Source organism: Choristoneura fumiferana, chromosome 23, assembly GCF_025370935.1.
Source record: "Choristoneura fumiferana chromosome 23, NRCan_CFum_1, whole genome shotgun sequence".
Classification (NCBI taxonomy): domain Eukaryota; kingdom Metazoa; phylum Arthropoda; class Insecta; order Lepidoptera; family Tortricidae; genus Choristoneura; species Choristoneura fumiferana.
In genome coordinates this window covers 13160428-13182604 of record NC_133494.1, presented here as the reverse complement: position 1 = coordinate 13182604, position 22177 = coordinate 13160428, and the positions used below count along the sequence as shown (strand labels likewise).

Here is a 22177-nt window from a genome sequence, read left to right as displayed (position 1 = left end):
GCTCCATTTATCTATTGGCTCTGTGCACGACATCAGCGCCACCTAGCGTCCGCAACTTTTTTGGCTCTGATGCTCTGACGTTTTGAAATTTCATCGCGACATTGTGACAAAAATCAAACCTATAACGTATTAATTTATAATACAAAATTACTGCGATACCGTGATTTGGGTGGGCAAAAGGTTGTGAATTCATTTTTGGTCATTAAAATTAAATGAGGTAAGTAAAATTTATTCAAAAACTGTGTTTTATTTTCGTTTTTCAGGGTTTGTTTACTTCATGTTTAGTTGTACTTTTACTGTAAAACGAAAAGATAAAGGTATCTTATTGGTTTCTTTGAATAATAGTAAAATTAAATAATTGTTCTTATATCGATAGTAATAAATTAAATATCGTTTTCAGATCAAAATGAGTATCATTTTGAAGACCGGTTTTGTGAGTATAACTCAATATAAAATTTCAACCACAAACCGTTTCATAGGGAAAATTGTTGCTGGACAATGGACATGTCCGAGATGTAGAGGAATTAAGAAAAAAACAGGGACAGTGTTCAATAATTCAAGCTCGCATCATAACACAAACATCTATTACTAAAATTAGGTAGCTAATGTCTATACAAATTTCTTTGTTAATGACAGATTCATATGAGTATGACAGATGACAGAGCCTAGATTATTTCATCTTTTGGCCAATATGAGCGCTGCGATAGATTTCATTATCCCCACCTAGTACTTTGCACCCTCCCAATTCTAGCTCTAGAGCTGTGCTGTGCGAGGGTGGGTAAATGAAGCGTTTCTATTGTTCCCGAAAAACATATTCCTCGAACATCTCTAGTGGAAACGCAGCCTTACTGTAAGAAGGTGAAGGGGTATACGAACGCACCTGCAAACACCTTTCGAGATCACAGCAAGCGCTACAGCTGAACGCCTGGACAAGGCAGTTGGTGTTGATGTGCTGTAGGTCCTGAACCACGGAGCAGAGGTCCCGCTTGCAGCACGAGGAGTCCTTGGATTCGTATAAACGCAACCTGAAACGCGACTTGGAGTGGAAATGTCTTATGTTGGTATGGGAATTGGAAGATGTTTCAGTGTCCCATTTATATTAGGAGGCAAGGCTGATCAAAGTTTAGGTAGTAGGTACTAATATTTTTAATTTACCACTTAACTTAGCCATGCCCGCGGTAACGACTGCCTAGAATACACTTATCGCGTCCTGCGGGAACTGCACAATTTTCCAGGATAAAACTATCCAATGTTTTTCCCAAGATCTCAAACTATCTCCACACCTAATTATGATACTAATAATGGCGCTATCATATATCTGATAAATATACCTACAGTGACACAGTTCTTCAGAGGAGTACGTCATTTATGACCAGATGAGGGGTAAAGTCAATGTGGCATGTTATGGTGTAGTCAAATGGCTGGTCGACGACCGACTGTTTCTGCCGCTTAAATATGACGAAGAGAATACATCGAGCAACGAGAGCGAGAGAACAGGCGAACTCTCAAGAATTTCAGTCATATGCCTCCTATAAACGAGATGAATAAACAACGCAGACAATCAATTACGGATGTCACAGGCTAAGTGTACTGCTATACTTCAGCATTTCAGCCATAAAAATTGTGTGATAAACAGAGCTGTGAGGCAGTCACGGCTGGTCGTAAAATCTCGACGCCTTTTATTACGCCAGCCCGAATGATCCATATAAAGGCATGTCTAAGGCTTCTGTGAAAGTTTGATGTATCGTTCGAATAGTGGCACGCGGAGTGAATGCGGCTCGCAAATCTTATTATTATATGTTTAAATGAGCAATTCTTGTATATATTTATTTGTTTCCGAAATTTAGGAAACGGTTCAGAGAATTTTGACAAAATTTGTCCACATGGCTTTCGGTGGGCGAGCAATCAATTTTGCTTGATTTTGTTTCTGGGAAAACACGCGTTTTTTAGTTCTGGCGTATTTTTCTTTGTTCCGGATTTCACGCGCGATAAGATCGATAATTTTGATGGCTCTATCGTCAGCGTGGTGGTTCATCGGTTTAATGTCGGATTTACAAACTGAAAGTACAGGGTTCGAATCTAAATCGGAAGCGACTTGTTTTTTTTCATTTTTATTTAATAACTTTACGTTTTACTTGTAAGGAGTATTAAAATACGTATCCTCCTAAAAACAAGAACTAAATATGGAACGGGCAATAACTCGATCACTGTATTTATAATAATATAGGAAATGTTGCGCTTTGACCCTTATTGATACATCTTTTTTTATTGCGTCTCACTCAACAGTACTTAACAGACTTGAAAATTTAGGAATCGGTTGATCGCTTAGAACGTAGACACATCATAAGGTTGTGAACTAATAGAAAAGCTCAAATTTACTAAAGTGAGCTTGCTGGACTGAAAGTACTGAACATAGCGTGACGCTGAGTTATAACCACGAAAGGGTTAGTGCGAGAATAAATAACGCTCTTCTCTTTATAATAATTTGCAAAAATAGGTTAACTTTCCCGTTTAGCTTGAATTGAAACTTGAAAAATTTACTTGGAGGAACCATTCATGGTTCCTTTTGGATCCTATCGTCAAACTTTTCTTGTTTGCCGAATGTGTCTTTGCTTATCATCTGTAAAGGTCAAATTTTGCAAATGGAAAGTTATCCACTTCTAGTGATCGGATTGACTTGAAATTGGATAATGAAATGGATGAATGAAAGAAAAAATAAAGTAAAGTCAACAAAAGTAGTCAGCAAAAATATTGTATAAAAAATAATTTATAGTGAAATTGTGGAATCAACTTTCGTCAGCAGTGTTCACATTCCATTATGGCATCAGCTTTCAATAAATGAGTTTAACTATACTTGCTTTAAAGACGGCAACAGACCAGTGACTTTCCTCGAGTTGTTGGTGTTAAAGTGCGGTGACGAATTTCCCATCAAATAACCCGCTTGTTCGTTTGCCTTCAACTAAAAAAACTTACAAATTGTTTCGCAACATCAACAACAGTTTTTTTTTCTTGAAGTCAGATAAAATACGCTGGTAAAAGACTGGCCGATCTTCATAGAAAAGTGGCGTAAATAAAAGCCGATGTTTTACACCGAATTCTCAATAGTGCGCACAAAAGCAGGGTTGCCATACTTCAGGATTTGTCCTGATATGTCAGGTTTTTTGACCCTTTGCCAGGACTGCGACCGGACCAGGGGCATGTGTCAAGTTTTTTAGAAATGACCTCATAACAAAAATAATTATAATGTTTTCATGATACATTTATTACAAAGTTTACACAGTTTGAATGAATGAAATGTAAGCAGTAAGTTATCAACAAACCAATAATATTTCTTTCAAAACCATTTAAAGTAGGATAAATTAACAGCTAAAAGAAATGTCAATAAATTTTTCTTTATTGATTTTTTGTTATTTGGTTTAACGCCAAATCTCTGTTACAAGAAATGTCAGGGCAGTTTTTATGGCCACTCTACACAAAAGCCGCATTGTCGACGGCAGACAGTCCCCGGAGATGGTATCACGGATTCATGAGCCGAAAATCGACGGCCGCGGTCTTTTCTTGTCTTCCGCGAGTTAGAAAAAGTTTCGCACTTAAGAGTTTTAATTCGAAACGTACTTTGTAGGTTTTAATTGATGTGGGACTGGCGGGACTGGAGACTTTTAATTTATGAAACATTTCTTACAAAAGCAGCGGTAATTAAAGTTTTAATAGAATTAATGAATCTTGCCAAAACGTATATCTGATGCTAGGCTATACCCGCGACTTCGCTCGCGAATTCCCAAAATATTAAAACGTGATCTTTATTTACGTTGCATGAATAACCCTTGCAAAATTTTATGTCCCTTAATTATCGGTAGATGTTTCGAAATTTTAGATTCATATATCCTGAGCCTATATAAATATCACCCACACACACACGTACGCATGCACGCTTGCACTTTAACTCACAAAGTTCCGCATTTACTAATATTAAGATTCAAACTACCGAGACGCTTTTTCTAGTATCGTATAATGTTCATGTTTTGACAGCGGTGCGAGAAACGGTCCCCGAGGGCCGCAAACGGGCGATTTCATGAAGCGTATCTCACGGGCCGAGTGGTGACGTCACGGGCCGCCGCCCGCCGCCTTACACAGCGAGGCCGGTACACAGCGAGTCAGAAATGCACGGAAAAATGGAACTAAAGGAAGATTCGAATAACAAAAGTTGATACAAATGTGAAAATACCAGGATAATAATAAACAAATTCATCACAGGTTCACACGTCTCTCCCTTGAAGAAAGAATTTGCAAAACATAAGGAACTGTAGGTACTTAGCCATCGAAAACATATAGTTGTCTAGGTGCAGTCAGCAGACGAAGGGGATGAGCCGTTACGGTGTTCCAAAGATTATTTTAACATTCATATTATTCAAACAAATTACAAACAAATATCTGCCTCGATCGGGGCTTGAACCTTGAACCCCAGTTCTGTAGTCAGATTCTCTAACCACTAGGCTATCCGGTCATCACTTACTCTACAATGTATTCATCCCAGCCTATATACGTCCCACTGCTGGGCACAGGCCTCCTCTCAGAATAAGAGGGCTTGGGGGCGTAGTTCCCACGCGGCCCCTGGCGGATTGGTAACTTCACACACACCATTGAATTGCTTCACAGGCTTGTGCAGGTTTCCTCACGATGTTTTCCTCCACCGTAAAGCTCGTGGTAAATTTCAAATGTAATTCCGCATATGAATTTGGAAAAACTCAAGAGGTGCTCGCTGGGGTTTGAACCCACGATCCTCTGCTTGATAGGCCATAGATTAAACCACTCGGCCACCGCGGCTTCTCATCTCATCAAGAAATCGCATAAGAGTCTAACGTTTGAGACATTTTTTAGTTCTGTGATGCCGTCAGTACCTATACCTACCACTAGCCCAGAACTACGCTTCTCTAAGGGGAATGTTACGTAGGTTAGTGACATTTACGAGACACGAGAAACGGATTATTTTGGGTTGAGAAATGTCAAATCCGCTGTATAAATAGAACCAGCGTACAAGGGTTAGGTACTTCGCTAAAATAACCAAGTAATAACAGTTTGGAACGGCGGAGTTGTGCGAACTTGGAAATGTTAAATGTAAAGAAAATGTTGATTCATAGAAACTTTGGAAGTAACAACCAAATTTAATATTAACTCATTCAAGAAACTCATACCTACTCGTAACATGAATTTTTGAATCCTTCGTCACGAAAACATGTATTAAAAACTACCATATTTATCGAACGACTTATTTTGGCTTTTGTAGAAATAAACATGGTAAGTATGGCTATTCCAGAAAAAAATAACGCTCTTCCTATCCGTTTGGCAACATAACTTTTGTCCTTCAATATTACAATTGAACTTACTTCTTGATACATGAGCATTGCTTCAACAGCAGCGCTACGTATTGTCCTACGGCAGTGTCGGCGCCAAGCACCGATACTTGCACGCCTGCCCGCGAAGGCGGCATCGTATGCACCACCCTCTTTGGCTCAGGTAGTGCCTTTGGTTCCTCGTTTTTTGGCTTCTTTTCTTCTTTTTCTTCATCCTTAGGTTTGCATTTCTCGCATTTGAGGCGACGAAATGGCGCTATAGTTTAAGGGAATTTATTATCGACAGTAATTACGTTAGGATTTAAGAAATCTGGATCGTTATACGGCATAGGTTTTACGAAACTTAGTTTACACTGCAAGTCACTATCGGGTAGACGAAATTTTATTATTTAAACATCAATTACAAAAAATACATAGTAACTCTGACCTCCAGTAGTAAAAACAAAACGTAAGAAGATAAATATGATAAGATAACTTACTCCCAAAATTCGTGCCTCCTTCGATTACTCTCAACTTAATTTTGTGCAAGATACCCTTCTTTTTCGACTTCCTGGTTTCACACGGAACAGGACAATTAGGGTCGACGTCAGGCTTAATATCAGCGTGAGCTCTTCTACATTGAGGGTTAGGTTTGCTGGTGTCACAAGGTGGATCCTTTGCGTACCATCTTACCAATACATCACCCTGAGTTATGATCCTCGAAACCGCTCTGAAGCTGTTCCAAAATTGCCCTGATCTTGATAATGTTGCTATGGAATGCATATTGTATTTTTGGTTTATTTTGTGGAAAAAGTGTTAGCGTGAAATTTTGACATTGGTTTTTGTATGAATGATTGTCAGATGCAATTCAGCTTTGTACTCGTATTTTGCTAAATCACTGAGAAATATTCTTTTCAGCCAGCTTGATTTGAAAGAATGAAGGTTGATATCATTGGTGCAGAATAATGGACACGTGGATTGGCGATAGCTGAAACGTTGTTTCCATTCAGATAGAATGCATTCCAATAACTTTTCCCTTGTTAATGAATGCAAAGAGGCTTCAATAAAGGCTTCCGGCTTATTTATAGTCGGGAGCATCGGGCGAGAGGGAAAGCGCTCGCGGGACGGCACGGCCAACGATCTGCCTTGACATTGCAGTATTTATAGTCTACAATCATTCGTTATTGGCTTGTTTGATGTATTTGATAGCACTCGTAGTATCAAGCACACGACATGTTAGACAAAAGCATGCTTATACACTGAAATCGAGTTTCATTAACTTATTGAATCAGACGTTACTTTGCGATGGTCCATCATCAATGAACTATAAACAATTACTTTGCTCACCCGTGATAGCTACGGCTATGCAACAAACGCGTGTTCAGGCAGCTCCTCCACATTGTAAGAACATACACAGATCACACAAACGTGTTCTTGTATCGTGGTCCAAAAAATTAGCGTAGCAATGAACTGGGCACGGCTTTCGGTTGGTCTGGACCCGACAGTTAACGAGAGTCGGGAGCGTCCTGGCGAGCGAGTCGTGACCTCGCTCGTAATCCGTTTAGGTCTGCACTGTGTTTAGATCAATAGCTCTCCGTGAAAATGGGGATGTTTTACAAGGTATCACGACTTTGAGTTTAATGGACACTTTGGTGTTATTATTTTCTTAAATTGAAGTAATGTAAGAGAGACTGCACAACAAATCCTCAGAGCTGAATAAATATTTGAGTCTCATTTTCTGCTTTCAGATTTATTAAAACCCGCATCTCTTGGCTTTACGCGTCAAGTCTGCCACCAACTCTACCACGCGACTCCCGAACAACTCATCCTAAGATATCGATCACTTGCATATGCCAATAGAAGTGCAATCGTGGTATTATTAAAAAAATAATAGATTTCGTTCAGCAAACGTACCTACCTATTGCTGACAAAAACAAATAATGTGTTCTTTATTTTGGAACGTTATATTATCTTCTTTTTTTAATAGATAAAAATGAATCCCTATTTGTCTTGGTCACGGCATCACGCGTGAACGGCTGGACCGATTTCGCTAATTCTTTTTTTGTTGTGTTTGCTATTGTCAGAAGAAGGTTCAAAAGAAGATTTAGAAAATGCACCAACTAGTAGACAATAAATTAAGCTATCACTATTCTAAAGTGGCATAATGCCGTTGTGGTTTGAATAAGTCCTGAGACTTCGCTCAATTAACGCTTCAAATTAATTAATTACAGATTTTTACCGTGTTGATGAGTCCGCGAGGTCGAGGTTATTGTAAAGGCATTAGAGAAGATTCTATATAGTCAAGTCAAGGGTTACTTTGCATAGACCCATCAAAGGTTTGTTCTCAGTTATACAGATTCTCATTTGTAAGGTTCCCGTTTCTACATATTCCCTTTTTTACAGATTGCCATATCCACAGGTTCTCAATTTTACATAAAAAATAGGTAATTAGTTTAAATAAGTGTGATCAATGCTCCCGCGCACTTATGTATCAGTTTTTGTCAAGACGACGCCTAGCTGACGTGCGACGTCAGGAAGTCAGGTGAAATAGTTAGTAAAACATAAAGAACGTGCGCCACAAGAGATACATCGTCTCTCGAAGAAAATTTATCAGACATATTTTCCTTTTAGTATTAGCTCTATGACTGACTACATATCACTAAATTGTGTACTTTACACCCGGCATTTAGAATCGGTGTCACAAATCCAATAGCTAAGTACTGTAGCGCAAATCGCGTGTCCGGCACACCCTCGCGTTTTTGGTGCCTCGATTACATGACGATACAGCATGTTATACAGGGGCTAGTTCACGGAATGACCTTAGCAAGGCATGGACGATATGTGACGTGACGATGGCATATTTATTATACTTATGAAAGTCAAATACACCTATTATAATACAATAAATGTCATTTTTAATACAAGCTGTACAAGCTATTTTGCTGACACTCTTTTATTGGAGTTTCTTTGCGCAATAGAATCCGAAATTCTAACTATAGTCACTGATATAGCTCGAAGAATAGGTATGCAAGTTGAAGTAGTGGGCGGGCCACATCGCCCAAAAACAGATAACCATTGGGGGAGAAAAGTCCTCAAGAAGCGACCATGAATTGGAAGACGAAGCGCCATTAAGTGGACTGACAACATCGCGAGAGTTGCGTGTATCTCTGTCGTTCTAAGGGGGAGGCCTTTGTTCAGCAATGAATCGTGGTCGTCTTCCGGCTGATGATGATGATGTTCATTGTACTCTATATCTAAAATCTAAAGCTTCCATGTTTTCATGCACCGTCAACCTAAAATGTCACATTTTAAAAAGCAAGACTTACAAGCTTCTTTGTGCAACTTTGTTACCTTGAACGTCTCTGGGGTAGTGTTCAAGGCAACGTCGGGCGAATGTTTTGACCCTGGCGTTTTTCCATTATTCGCAGAATGTGCTCGGGGTAGATTGATGGACACGTCTATACTGTTGAGGGTAAATGTTAATGTGCCGGCAACACTTTTCACAGCCCGCTTCATTAGTGGTTCGACAAAGCTGTAACACTTTGTTTATTCGCGTTTATGTACTGTGTATAAGCTTGGAGAACTTGAATATGTACTTAGTCCGATTTGGAAATTCTTAGGGTTTCGATAGAACAAAATGGAAGTATCTGGGAATAGATTAAAATTTAGCTCCGACAATACACCTGTATACGTGTTAAACTTGTTGTCAACTTTAAAACCTTATTCTATCACCGGAAATGGGATAAAGCCACCATAATCCTTTAACCATTCAAAAAAGACACTCTTTACTTTCTTTCTTTATTCTGCTGTTACGGCGAGGAAAATAAGTACCAGTAAATAGTTCCAGGCTCTAGAAGCAATGGGTGTGAGAGTCAATGATGAATGCTTTATTTTTCTATTGGTATTGTACCAACTCTGCTGGGTGAATTTGTGAATTAAGTAACAAATCACTCTTACTTATCTGATGTTTTTGAAGAATCGTCTAGTAGGTAAAAGTCTATACATGTGCGGAAGTACTCTATCTTGCTCAGAGTGATCTTATCTAACTACTATCGGCAATGGTTGCCATTCTTGGATTCCATTCGAGACTGCTCCAACGTATCTGATTCTAATGTGATCGATCCTTTTGCGTTTTGTTATACGTCGGCTTTCATCATCATGGAATTTTAATTGGCGTACATACTTAGTTATTTTAATTTAATAGTAGTTTTAGTCCTATGGATATTTTGTATTTTATAAGCAATGTTGGTTTGCTTATGTCAAATCTTAGAAGTTAGGAAAATTAACTCACTTGAAATTTGGTATACTTACTTATATTCCCTTATATTGGATGACAATGCAAAAACAGTCAGCAGAAAATCCTGCAGATAATTAATGGAATTTTTAGCAAAAACCTATTTTCTTTTCCTATTAAGTACCTAATACAAAAAAAAACATAATTTTCATTAAGAACCACACCCTTATTTGTCTTCTTTTCTTGTTTCAAAACCGTCTCGTGAAGGTGGAAATACACGACGAAACTCGATGCTACGAACATTTTTTTATTTTATCAGCTGTAGATACTCACGATTTTAGTGTTGAGATGCATAAGCTCGCGCTCGGTGACGCGGCGCCGCGCGGTCTCCATTTGCTGCTGTCGGTACTGGTTGTACTTGTACAGCAAATACATTCCGGGCAGGGCCAACACCACGAACGGCCGCATCAAGCTCGACGAAGACGGCGCTCGCGCAGGCATTTTAGCTTCACTAACATCATTCGACAAATTACACTACACTTCCTTTACTAACAGTACACAACTCAAAGAGCTCTAATATGTCCCGATTATTCAACATTTTGCACTGTCTCAACAACTGTTCAACAACACAGTTCACACGCAGTTAAATTCTAATATGGAAGAATTCTGTGTTAATTTGACTAATTTTAGCACTTTACAATAGCGAGCGTCTATAGAACTACGGGGTTTCTATTTTAAATTATTTATTGCTTCTGTTTTATATAATAGACCTTTTATTTACACAGCGTTCTTGCATGCTTCACCACCTGCAACAAACAAAAGGCCTTAATTATTACTCATTGAAGCAAACATCGGCTTACATCGTTAGTTTACGTCAGAATCGAATTCAACACTAAGATGGCCTCTATTCGCTTTGCCTCCAGAAAACGATTAAATATAGATTTAAAAAGCTCCAGTAATAATTTAGAAAAATCTTTCTATAGGTACATAGTGCACCCCTGTGAAACTAAAACATAGTTATGTGTGCCAAATTTCAAGTATCTAAGCTCCAGTACCTACATACCAGTGGTTGTCTGCGGTTGGCTTCGGAATTACATACAGAATATTAAGTTTATAAAAAAAAGGAATATGAATAAGCCTTCAACCTATAGTCTATAAAATTCGTTTTCATCCTACGCTCTAACATTTTGTTGTAATTCTGCGAACCCAACTCGACCTTCCACTCGACTAGCGCTTTCAATTACGCCAAGCAAACGCTCGATTATTGCGGAAAATTAGTTTTTAACAAAGTTGCCTATATTGGCAGCAGGCAATTTGCCGCCAAAATAGAGCTAATAAGTGTAGGCAATGAGTTGATGGATCGCTTCCTTTGGGGACGTAATTGTGGACTGCTCCGCGACGATCCAATGATTGTAATGCGAAACAAATTTTCCCGGATTCTTCCTTTAGCGGCCGAGCCGCAGGCCGCGGATGATTTGATTTAGTGGTTTCCGCAGCGAATAGAACAAGCGTTATAGCAACGTTCGACGATGAATGAATAAGTTGATCAATTGGTTTGGAAATGTTGCTTCCGTGATTTGTCTTTGTTTTGCTATCAGTATATTTTATGGACACGATATTTCATGAATTTTTACTTCGATCGCGTCATTTCTGACAAATTGTAATAAATATTGTCAATAATTTTAGGGTTTCTGTGGCATCATTAATTTCTGTATTTTATGAAAATGCACATTATATGATTTTAGTACGCTATGACGATATATCACAAAAAAAAGATATTCGCTTTGATGACTTAGACAAATCCGACAAGGACACGTTCACTTGAAAAAGGTGCTTATTCATAACATTAAAATTTGGACACCAAGCTTATTAATTTGTACATTACTTAGAACCATAAATCATAAATTCAAAATGACATCTGTTTGCAGGGTACCTTTTATTGTAAAGTAAATTCCATCGCTGACAAACCATAATAATAGGAATCTGAATCCAACGACAACGAAATTACAGGCACCGCTTCCTGGTTACGCTATAAAAGCATTATTTCTATATTTAGCCAAGTCGTACAAAATCGAAAGCTTCGGTGATGTTAGATTGGTCGGTGCCAGAGGCCCCGTGGTACACGGACCGATATGATCGCCTTACGACTTGCGACGGTTCATTCGATCAACGATCGCCTGTTCGCTGAAACTTGACGTCACGTTTCCATGGAAATACTGGTAGTACAGGTAGATGTTAAAACTTTACAGGACTAATGTTCATCATCCTACGAACCTTTGTTCCTCTTGTTGTCTTCCGGATGATGATGATTATGATGATGATGATGAACGTAATATAGTTTTCAACAGTGAACAAATTTGACCGAACATACTACACAATTCCTGTCAGGCAGGCGTGACTTAGCAGATTTCGGAATGTATTGAAAACATTCACAACCTAAAAGTTACGAAGGATATACACTAAGTAAAGTATCTACAACAGAGAAAATGAATTCATTCAAGTAAGGCTTTTAAACTCGGTAAAAAGACATCACAGAAGTCATCTCGAAGTAGAGGAAAGCCGCAACACGAGCAATAACAAAGTACCTACCTGATTTCAAAGGTCAGAACAAAGCGAAAGACTTACAAGAACTATCAAAAAGGTGTACCGAAGCGAAGTTAGCAAACTTTGGTCATATGTCTGGTTCTCGGGAGGAAAATGTTCTCCTCTGATCGCTCCGTTGGATAACGGGATTAACACTGCTCCAGGGTAACTAGTATTTTTTGCTACAGTTACGTATGATCCTCGCTCGCTATAGTTACGTAGTTACGCCGCCGGCCTTAATCTTTGATTGCTGGTTGTACTCGGGGGCGGGAAATGAAATATGAACTGTTCTAACAGATTAAACAAAGATTGAACTTTAGTTTTCTTTATAGCTCTACAGTGGGCCATATTATTAAATTTATTTTAATTTATTTAGTATATTGTTATACTTGGTTAATAAAAATAACAATAAGTAGGTCCTACGGTGTATCTATATCTGTGATCCTACGTCAATGATGATATCTGGGGTTACGGTAGTGTCCCCGCCAAATCGAGCGCAAAGCAAACTGCCGTATACCTACCAGGTACCATTTTTTCTCAAACAATTTTGGTGTATTTTAAAGCCTCTGTCTGTTAGCACCTGGGAATTGGGATATAGTGGAAGGTTCAAATTCTGTTTATTTCATTATGTAAGGGTGCTTATGGGAACCGTTACATTTCAAATTTATTATTATTATTATTATATTATTTTAGAAGTTGTGGTTACTACTTGTGTAACAACTTATGGTGTACCTACGCAGGTCATTAAATGACATTGTACTCGTAGATCTGTTTTAACAAAAATATGTACGAGTATACCTCGTTGAGTCTCTACTAGTTTCATCTCTACAGTGATTTTTTGCCATGAATAAAGTGCTTCTTTTAGCTTAAATTGAATAATATTATTTATAGTTAGGTACATTATTATACCCAAAACTCAAACGTGTCAATTTTGTTGCTAAAATTAACGACATAGAAGTTTCGGCTGCATTACATACCTACGTTGATAGGGTGACGGCTGAATAAAGATATTTTGACTTTGACTTTGAAAGTAATGTCGACGAGTTATATAACGTTGAAATATGAAAACCAAGTGTCACAAGCCTAAATGTAATAAGTGGCATATTTATTGAAATGGAGACACGAAAAATAAAGATTTCTGTCTATTACCCCATTCCAGGCTTGATTTTTTACTAGTGCTTTTGATGGGGGTTATTAACATCCTAAAATGTTATTCACACTGCTTTGTAATTACTCCCGCCGACTTCACATAAATAGGAAATTAAAGTGGAAAGCAAAACTTCGCTGGTATAGTTTCTACGAGTAGTATGTCAAGTTCATAAAGTAAAAATAATTTAAAAAAATCAAAACCCCATTGACTTAAAAAAAAATAAAAAAAAAAAAAGGAAAAAACAAGTCTAGTTGTCTAAGGACTTTATTAAGTAACTTTAAACATCAACAATCTGGACCAACAGTTCCAGTAACATTACATTTACTTAACTAGTTTGTAAGTTCAACAGTGAGACCTATTGTTGAACTACATATAAGTTAGGTACTTAATGGAGTTATTTTTCCCTTTTTTTTGCAAGGGCAATATTATCTTTATTAAAATTAGGTATAGAAACAAACATTCAAAAAATATTTACCAATACAGCATCTGTGAAGCAATTCAATGGTGTATATGGAGTTCGTAATCCGCACTGGGCCCGTGCGGGAACTACGGCCCAAGCCCTCTCATTCTGTGAGGATTCATATGCCCAACAGTGGGACGTAATTACCTGTAGGCTGGGATGCTGATGATAATGAACCTGATGATACAAACTAGCTATAGCCTATAACCTAACCAACAAAAAGTTGGAAAACCCCCGACTTTGTGATCTAAAAAACGGCTGAACCGATTTTGATGAACTATGTCTAAGAACCATCGCTAGAAAATCTGCTTTCAAATAAAAAAAATGCATTCAAATCGGTTCACCCGTTTAAGAGCTACGGTACTACAGACAGACGCACATAGCGGTCAAACTTATAACACCCCTCTTTTTGCGTCGGGGGTTAAAAATAAAGCGTTACCTTTAAGAATTCCAGGGGCGCCCAAATGTCGCTCACTATAGAGATCTTCAAAGGGGCTTATCAACTAAAAGCTACCCTTTACTGAACCTGAATGGGCCAAATGGCATTAGCTTCGCGTTGGAATAAGAGGACATAATGTAATCAGCTGACTTATGCTCGTCAAGTTTGTTTGATCTTACTATGAGTATGATGAATGAGGTGGTGAATTTAGTAATTTAAATCATAATTTTATATTGAATGTCGTTGTTTTTCATTAATTATTACCTATTTATAGAAGCCGTGGTGGTGGAGTGGTTTGACCCTTTGACCTAAGACCTAAGCAGAGGATCGTGGGTTCGAACCCCGGCTCGCACCTCGTGAGTTTCGAAATTCGTGTGCGGATTTACATTTGAAATTACCACGAGCTTTGCGGTGAAGGAAAACATCGTGAGGAAACTTGCACATACGTGTGTGTGAATATCCCAATCCGCACTGGGCCCGCGTGGGAACTACGGCCCAAGCCCTCTCATTCTGAGAGGAGGCCTGTGCCCAGCAGTGGGACGTATATAGGCTGGGATGATGATTACGTATATTACTTTGGGATATAAGTAGATACTTATATTTTTTCACAATTGCATTAATTTGTATGGAAAATACCCAAATAACTGGAAAAGCCTTTCAGCCTCCCACACACAACCTCAACACCTTGAAATCCAATAGCTACAGACTAAGAGGTGGCGACCTATTTTAGTCCAGTTATTTTTATCCGTATCTTTTTATAGCACTTACTTTATCTTAACTAATCAGTAAAATTTATTGATGGATTTATATTTAATTAAAGGATGGGTTGTCACCCGTCGATAATTCTTACTATTTATTTACCTACTCAGTGTTCGACCGAATTTTTGGCGCTAAATTGGAGTTTTTGTTTAGTTTTGATTTTGACAGAAATTCTACAGAAATTAGAATTTTACGAGTTTTCATGTAACGTTTGGTTGGACGCTACTTTTTACCACATCAATCGTTTTGTGACTTGATCGATCGAGTGGCGTGGTAGACTCACCGCTTGATTAATTTTAATATTAATAAAATAATTTATTTCGGGCAACATGACCCATACCTTACATTACAGACTAATATACTCAATTATAAATAAAAAATAAAACAATAAAAACGATTAAGGTGGTAAAACGGCGTGACCCCGTTTTGCGTTGGTTGCCGTTGTTGTTCTTTAACCCTAAACTTGGCAGCGTATCTAATAAAATCCTAAGCCTTTCCTAATAAGATAGGTGTATACATAATTTAAGATCATCTTTTTGTATTTTTTTAAGTTATTTTTGTTAGATCTACAAGAATCCAACGAGGCTTGAACTGAGTACACTTGTCTCAACCAAGTTTAGGGTAATAGATGGTAATAGTCATACTCTTAACTACCCTAGGGCTACGACCTTGTTATTTTAGAATGAAGATACAATATCTTACAGTAAAATCTTAGGCATACAGCTAAATTACAAGAGCGGTCTGTTCCACAGTCGTCTTTTCGCGAGGAAAGTGATGCGAGTCTTGGACAAGAACTCTTTTAATATTCTAGCCTTTTCAAAGCGTTTATTCTTTTGTTCTTGCACCGAGCTCTGGGTTGCACGTGCCAGGGTTGAGTACAGTTAAGGAAATATTTAAAAGGGATGTTGTGCATGTGCGAAGTACCTAGGCGTTTATAATTAGTTCCTAAGAGCTTTTTCTAAGATAACATTTTTGTAGGCTAGTATGGGCTTTTAGGTTCTGCTTTTATTAGTTCTGATCTTTCAATTTGTGAAATATGGAATTTTGTGAAATCATTTTATCCTTTTTAATTCAATGGAATGACTACCATTCCTCTGTAATGAGAGCTGAAATTATTGATCTGTTGACAACTTTAAAAGGGAACAGGACCGATGACGGCATAGGTACTTTTGTAAGCTTGTATAATTATGTGCGTAGGTGTATTCGTATTCCCGAATGGTACCTATACGGATTTTTTCTTTCATAAAACTTTTTCTGTTACTGTTTTTATTTATAAATTTCAAAGTGACAAAATATCCACAGACTCAGTTTTGTCCGAGAGGTCGCACCGATCACAATAAAATGTTCATTGTGCAGAGTGCTGAAAGCTTCGAGCTTAAATGTCTTCCATTGTTTCTCATGTTCCATGAAAGAATTTCCTCAAGCCTTCAAGGTAAAGGGGGTTTTTAACGCTTTTCTTTTGAATTCGCCGTCTCGCGATACAATTGCGTCTTTGTTCCGAAGTGAGTAACATTATTATTGTTCACTGATGTCAATCAAATTGATATTTTATTGAGTTGATACACGTGTTCGGAACCTTTCACAAAATTGATATTGTCATTATACATTTTCTAACATCTGGTAGCATGGTGAACGGTTGTGTTGCTCTGAAGATGAGAGAGAAAAAGTTAGAGCAGCGGACAATAATGGATTTTCATACATACTTCATGGCCTAGGCCAAGAAGTTATGTAGGGAGGTGGTAGTCTCCATTTCGTGACATTAACGCATACATTTCCGAGCATGTTTGAGAAAAACATTGTATGTCGCACGGGCGGTACTAGATTTAAGAACATCGACTTATTAAAGCCCTCCTTCGGGCTTCTAATAGACTCTCGTTCGTAATTTCTTATTTACCGCCCTTAAGACAAAATATACTATTAAATATGTGGTTGCGTACTGCCCACTAAGAAAAAACTAAAATCGGCGGGAGCAACGCAGTCATTGGATTCTTATTGTTTGTTTTGTGATAAATATTTTCTATTTCCTCGCAGTGATCGTGAAAAGCACAATGTTTAGTCTCGGCCAAAATTAAGTGTCAGCCTTCAAGCTAACTCGTTCATCTATTGCTTATACTTTCAAGCCTCTACAACAATGTCCTATTGTTTGTGCCTGGAAAATATTAAAGTGTCCAAGTGACAAATATGCAAAAACAAACGAACGTGCATTTAACACGATGTTATCAAGACCTTAATGTCTCAGGGAGTAGGTAAGTGAGAATACTGTGCTGACATTCTGAGCAACATTATGATATTCAATTCTGAGCATTATTATGTATTCGTAGATGTATTTCTGTTACGTTTAAATTTTCTGATCTATTTTTGATGCACCACCTGTTGTAAACTAGTCCTTCCTTCATTCTGAAAAAAGTGTTGCCTGGAAGAGATTGCTTTTAAGCGATAAGGCCGCCTATTGCTCACCTTGTAATTTTTTTTCTCTGTGTATCTGTTTTCTGTATGTCTGGTGTACAATAAAGAGTCTTTGTATTGTATTGTATTGTATTGTATGATAATTATGAGTAAACTAGCTGTTGCCTGCGACACCGTCCGCATAGAACTCCTTTATCGGTATCCCGCGGGAACTATGTAAATTTCCGGGATAAAAACTATCGTTCCCGAGGACTCAAACTATCTGTATACCGAATTTCATCTAAATCGGTTTAGCGGTTTACACGTGAAGAGGTAACAAACAAACAAAAAGACTTACAAACTTTCGCATTAATATTAGTGGGATAAAACCTTAAAACTTCTTTATTAGTAGTAGGTACCAATTTATAAACAATAATAATAATGAAGAGAAACATTAGCAAGAGTAATGATTATAACTACAAATCGCTAGCCGAAAATTATTTAGATGATGAATTTTTATGAAACAACTTGTATGTGTAGATCCCAAACGGTCGCTCCCAAACTTTTTCAATAACTGAACCCTATTGGAAAATAAATATGAGCCAAAGCCACAAAATAGTAAAAAAACAATATTGGAAGGTTGTGCTATGTATAATATGTAATCTTACATTATACTATATTTAATTTAATAAATAAATAATTATACGATTGACGGCTGCGCGAAGTACGGTAGAGAAACCTACATAGCTGCAGGCCACAATCCGCACAATTCATCTCAGCACTCCCCATGATACTTTGAGAATAGCTAGAGCTTTGAGAATTCTGAACAATGTCCGGTCATCCGCTCTCCGAGATGACGTCACAACGCGCCGCCGCAGCGCGTTGCTGCAGCCTAATAGACCGGGAGATGGTGACACAAAATATTAGATGATTTGTACCAGTATGGCGGTTCGTCAGGGGTCTAATTACGGAATAACAAAAAGAAAATGATGGTCATAGCGCTGGTACCGGCGGCCCAATCACGTGGGCGTTAATCGAACTTGTCGGATAAATAACGAGTGTCGAACGATTTGTTCCACAAAAATGATTGTATTTTCCGATAGTCGAAAAAAAAGAGGTAGGCGGTAGCGTAACGCCATACTTCTTCGGTGTGGCTTACAGCCCGCAATACCGACGCGAATACATTAATAAAAAAAACAATTCAACCATTTGTTCCAAGCTAATTTTGGCACAGCTAATCATCGTCGAGTAGCCATTCAAGAAATACACCATGGCATACTTTTCTGGCGGTTCCAAATGGCCGCCATACCGCCGTAAAGGAAAAACTACAAAAACAAATAACTAAATCATGTGAATATACAATTAAATGTAAGCAGCCGTTTGCAGCCGCTAGTTATCGCTAGAAATGGGAATAAGCCAAAGAAACCGTTCCTAGCCGCAAGGCTAGAAATGTTAGTAACCAGCTTCACATCTATAGGTACATGTTGTCTTGTTAATGGTGCATCCGAAGACCTAACGGTTAGGTCCTACTCCTACCTAACTCGCGCTTTTCCCGGAGTCCGAGCTGCTTGACGAAAATTTTCGACCCACGCCACTGCTGTCATATAAATATACGGCATCAGGTACTTGTTTTACTAATGTGAAATAAAATAAACAGCAGTTAGTCTGCTATTAAAATAAAACTAGGTTATCTGAATAGCTCTTTAGCTAAGCTAATCAAACCACAAATTCGAGGATTTTCTGACGTATTTTGTTTTGCTATAGACTAGTGCAAAAAATCGTGTGATGATGTCCGATTTCTAAATATTTTACAAAGCAAGACGAATCAAGTGATTTCAAACTATCCAAAATTAATGATGACTGAACCGTCACGGTCAAAGACTTTTCACCTACTTCAAGGTAATCTCGTGTTAAACCAAATAACTTATTTCAAACTGTTACTTACAGACCTACTTAATAACATTCAATCAATATTATATTAGTGGGATAAAACCTTAAAACTTCTTTATTAGTAGTAGGTACCAATTTATCAACAATAATAATAATGAAGAGAAACATTAGCAAGAGTAATGATTATAACTACAAATCGCTAGCCGAAATTATTTAGATGATGAATTTTTATGAAACAACTTGTAAGTATGTGTAGATCCCTAACGGTCGCTCCCAAACTTTTTCAATAACGGAACCCTATTGGAAAATAAATATGAGCCAAAGCCACAAAATAGTAAAGAACAATATTGGAAGGTTGTGCTATGTATAATATGTAGTCTTACATTATACTATATTTAATTTAATAAATAATTATACGATTGACGGCTGCGCGAAGTATGGTAGAGAAACCTACACAGCTGCAGGCCACAATCCGCACAATTCATCTCAGCACTCCCATGATACTTTGAGAATAGCTTTGAGAATTCTGAACAATGTCCGGTCATCCGCTCTACGAGATGACGTCACAACGCGCCGCCGCAGCGCGTTGCTGCAGCCTAGACCGGGAGATGGTGACACAAAATATTAGATGATTTGTACCAGTATGGCGGTTCTTCAGGGGTCTAATTACGGAATGACAAAAAAAAATGATGGCCATAGCGCTGGTACCGGCGGCCCAATCACGTGGGCGTTAATCGAACTTGTCGGATAAATAACGAGTGTCGAACGATTTGTTCCACAAAAATGATTGTATTTTCCGATACTCGATAAAAAAAAGAGGTAGGCGGTAGCGTAACGCCATACTTCTTCGGTGTGGCTTACAGCCCGCCATATCGACGCGAATACATTAATTTAAAAAAAAAACAATTCAACCATTTGTTCCAAGCTAATTTTTACACAGCTAATCATCGTCGAAATTTACCACGAGCTTTGCGGTGAAGGAAACATCGTGAGGAAACCTGCACAAACCTGCGAAGCAATTCAATGGTGCGTGTGAAGTTCCCAATCCGCACTGGGCCGCGTGGGAACTATGCCCAAGCCCTCTTGTTCTGAGAGAGGCCTGTGCCCAGCAGTGGGACGTATATAGGCTGGGATGATGATGAATCATCGTCGAGTTCGTGAATAGCTATTCACGTAATACACCATGGCATGGGTTTCAAATGGCCGCCATACCGCCGCAAAGGAGTATATTTTTTTCGTTCGCAAAACGAACGAAAAAGAAAAACTACAAAAACAAATAACTAAATCATGTGAATATACAATTAAATGTAAGCAGCCGTTTCCAGCCGCTAGTTATCGCTAGAAATGGGAATAAGCCAAAGAAACCGTTCCTAGCCGCTAGGCTTAAAATGTTAGTAACCAGCTTCACATCTATAGGTACATGTTGTCTTGTTAATGGTGCATCCGAAGACCTAACGGTTAGGTCCTACTCCTACCTAACTCGCGCTTTTCCCGGAGTCCGAGCTGCTTGACGAAAATTTTCGACCCACGCCACTGCTGTCATATAAATATACGGCATCAGGTACTTGTTTTACTAATGTGAAATAAAATAAACAGCAGTTAGTCTGCTATTAAAATAAAACTAGGTTATCTGAATAGCTCTTTAGCTAAGCTAATCAAACCAAAAATTCGAGGATTTTCTGACGTATTTTGTTTTGCTAGAGACTAGTGCAAAAAATCGTGTGATGATGTCCGATTTCTAAATATTTTACAAAGCAAGACGAATCAAGTGATTTCAAACTATCCAAAATTAATGATGACTGAACCGTCACGGTCAAAGACTTTTCACCTACTTCAAGGTAATCTCGTGTTAAACCAAATAACTTATTTCAAACTGTTACAACTGTTACTTACAGACCTACTTAATAACATTCAATCAATAACAAGAAAACAGAAAACAAAACTAGAACGCTAACTTGACAATCAGTAATTTGTGCTTCTGTTCGAAAAGTGTGATAGTTACAATTGGTCAGAAAATGAAATGATACAAGTTTTGAAGTCATATCTAACTAGGCGGGCGCGAGAAAAATCATGCATGTTGATTGAGATAAATTGTTGTTGTCGATTCATCTCTTAATAACCCTCCTTTTGGGCTTCGAAACAATCGGGTATAAATACGTAGGTGTAGGAATGCACGAATCTAGCACAAATATTTTTTAAATTATTTTTCTATTTTCAACGTCCATTATAAATGAAAAAACAACCGCGTGTAGGTATTTTTCTCATAACCACAAAATTTAAGGTTAGTACTAAATTTCCTAATGAACACACTTGCATATGTTTTATTATTCAATAAAACATAGGTACCAGGTAGGTATTTTCTGATCTACTTTTGATGCACCACCTGTTGTAAACTAGTCCATTCTTCTTTCTGTAAAAAGGTTGCCTGGAAGAGATCGCTCTTAAGCGATAAGGCCGCCTATTGCTTACCTTGTATTTTTTTCTCTGTGTATCTGTTTTCTGTATCGCTTACCGCTTGCCGGTATAAAATAAAGAGTATTTGTATTGTATTGCAGTGTACTACTTTTTTACTTTTAAAATAAATTAACATGCAAGTATCGCTACATGATCGATTACTAATTTGTTTTTATTGAAAACTCGCTCGTTTAAAATTATTCTACGCAATAAACTGCTTCTCAAAAATTAAAAAAAAAATTACGATGTCATAGTATTTATTGCAATATCGCTTTATATCACTGAAAAACAATATGATAACTTATTGTGTTTTTATCAAAAATACACGCTTTATGCAACTACTTACTATTTCCGTAACGCGCAAATTACTTCACCCGCTACAACAAATAACTACGACTAACTAACTTCCACTAACTTCTATTTCCAACTTCGTATCAACACAATATCAAAAACAAACAAAAAACAAGTCCACTCTAAAACAAAACGTAAACAA

The 22177-nt window shown here is 37.9% G+C and overlaps 2 protein-coding genes across 4 annotated transcripts in view; both read right to left on the bottom strand.

Annotated features, from left to right (window-relative positions):
* The window catches only part of LOC141441012 (malate dehydrogenase, mitochondrial-like), a 29999-nt gene extending 23801 nt beyond the window's left edge, over positions 1 to 6198 (bottom strand). The window contains exons 1-3 of the mRNA XM_074105626.1: positions 5831 to 6198; positions 5385 to 5607; positions 881 to 1025 (exon numbers count right to left, since the gene is read on the bottom strand). Of these exons, the coding sequence (XP_073961727.1) occupies positions 881 to 1025; positions 5385 to 5607; positions 5831 to 6113 (651 nt within the window). The 5' untranslated portion in view covers positions 6114 to 6198. The remainder of the gene's footprint in view (positions 1 to 880; positions 1026 to 5384; positions 5608 to 5830) is intronic.
* LOC141441013 (uncharacterized) overlaps positions 1 to 22177 on the bottom strand; it is an 83662-nt gene that overhangs the window by 52394 nt on the left and 9091 nt on the right. For 2 of the 3 annotated variants that reach the window (XM_074105627.1, XM_074105628.1), the window contains exon 2: positions 9898 to 10370. In XM_074105627.1, coding sequence (XP_073961728.1) covers positions 9898 to 10065 — 168 coding nt within the window. In that variant the 5' untranslated portion in view covers positions 10066 to 10370. Of the gene's footprint in view, positions 1 to 9897; positions 10371 to 14460; positions 14535 to 22177 lie in introns of those variants that run through there. The other variant, XM_074105629.1, reaches the window with a different exon arrangement.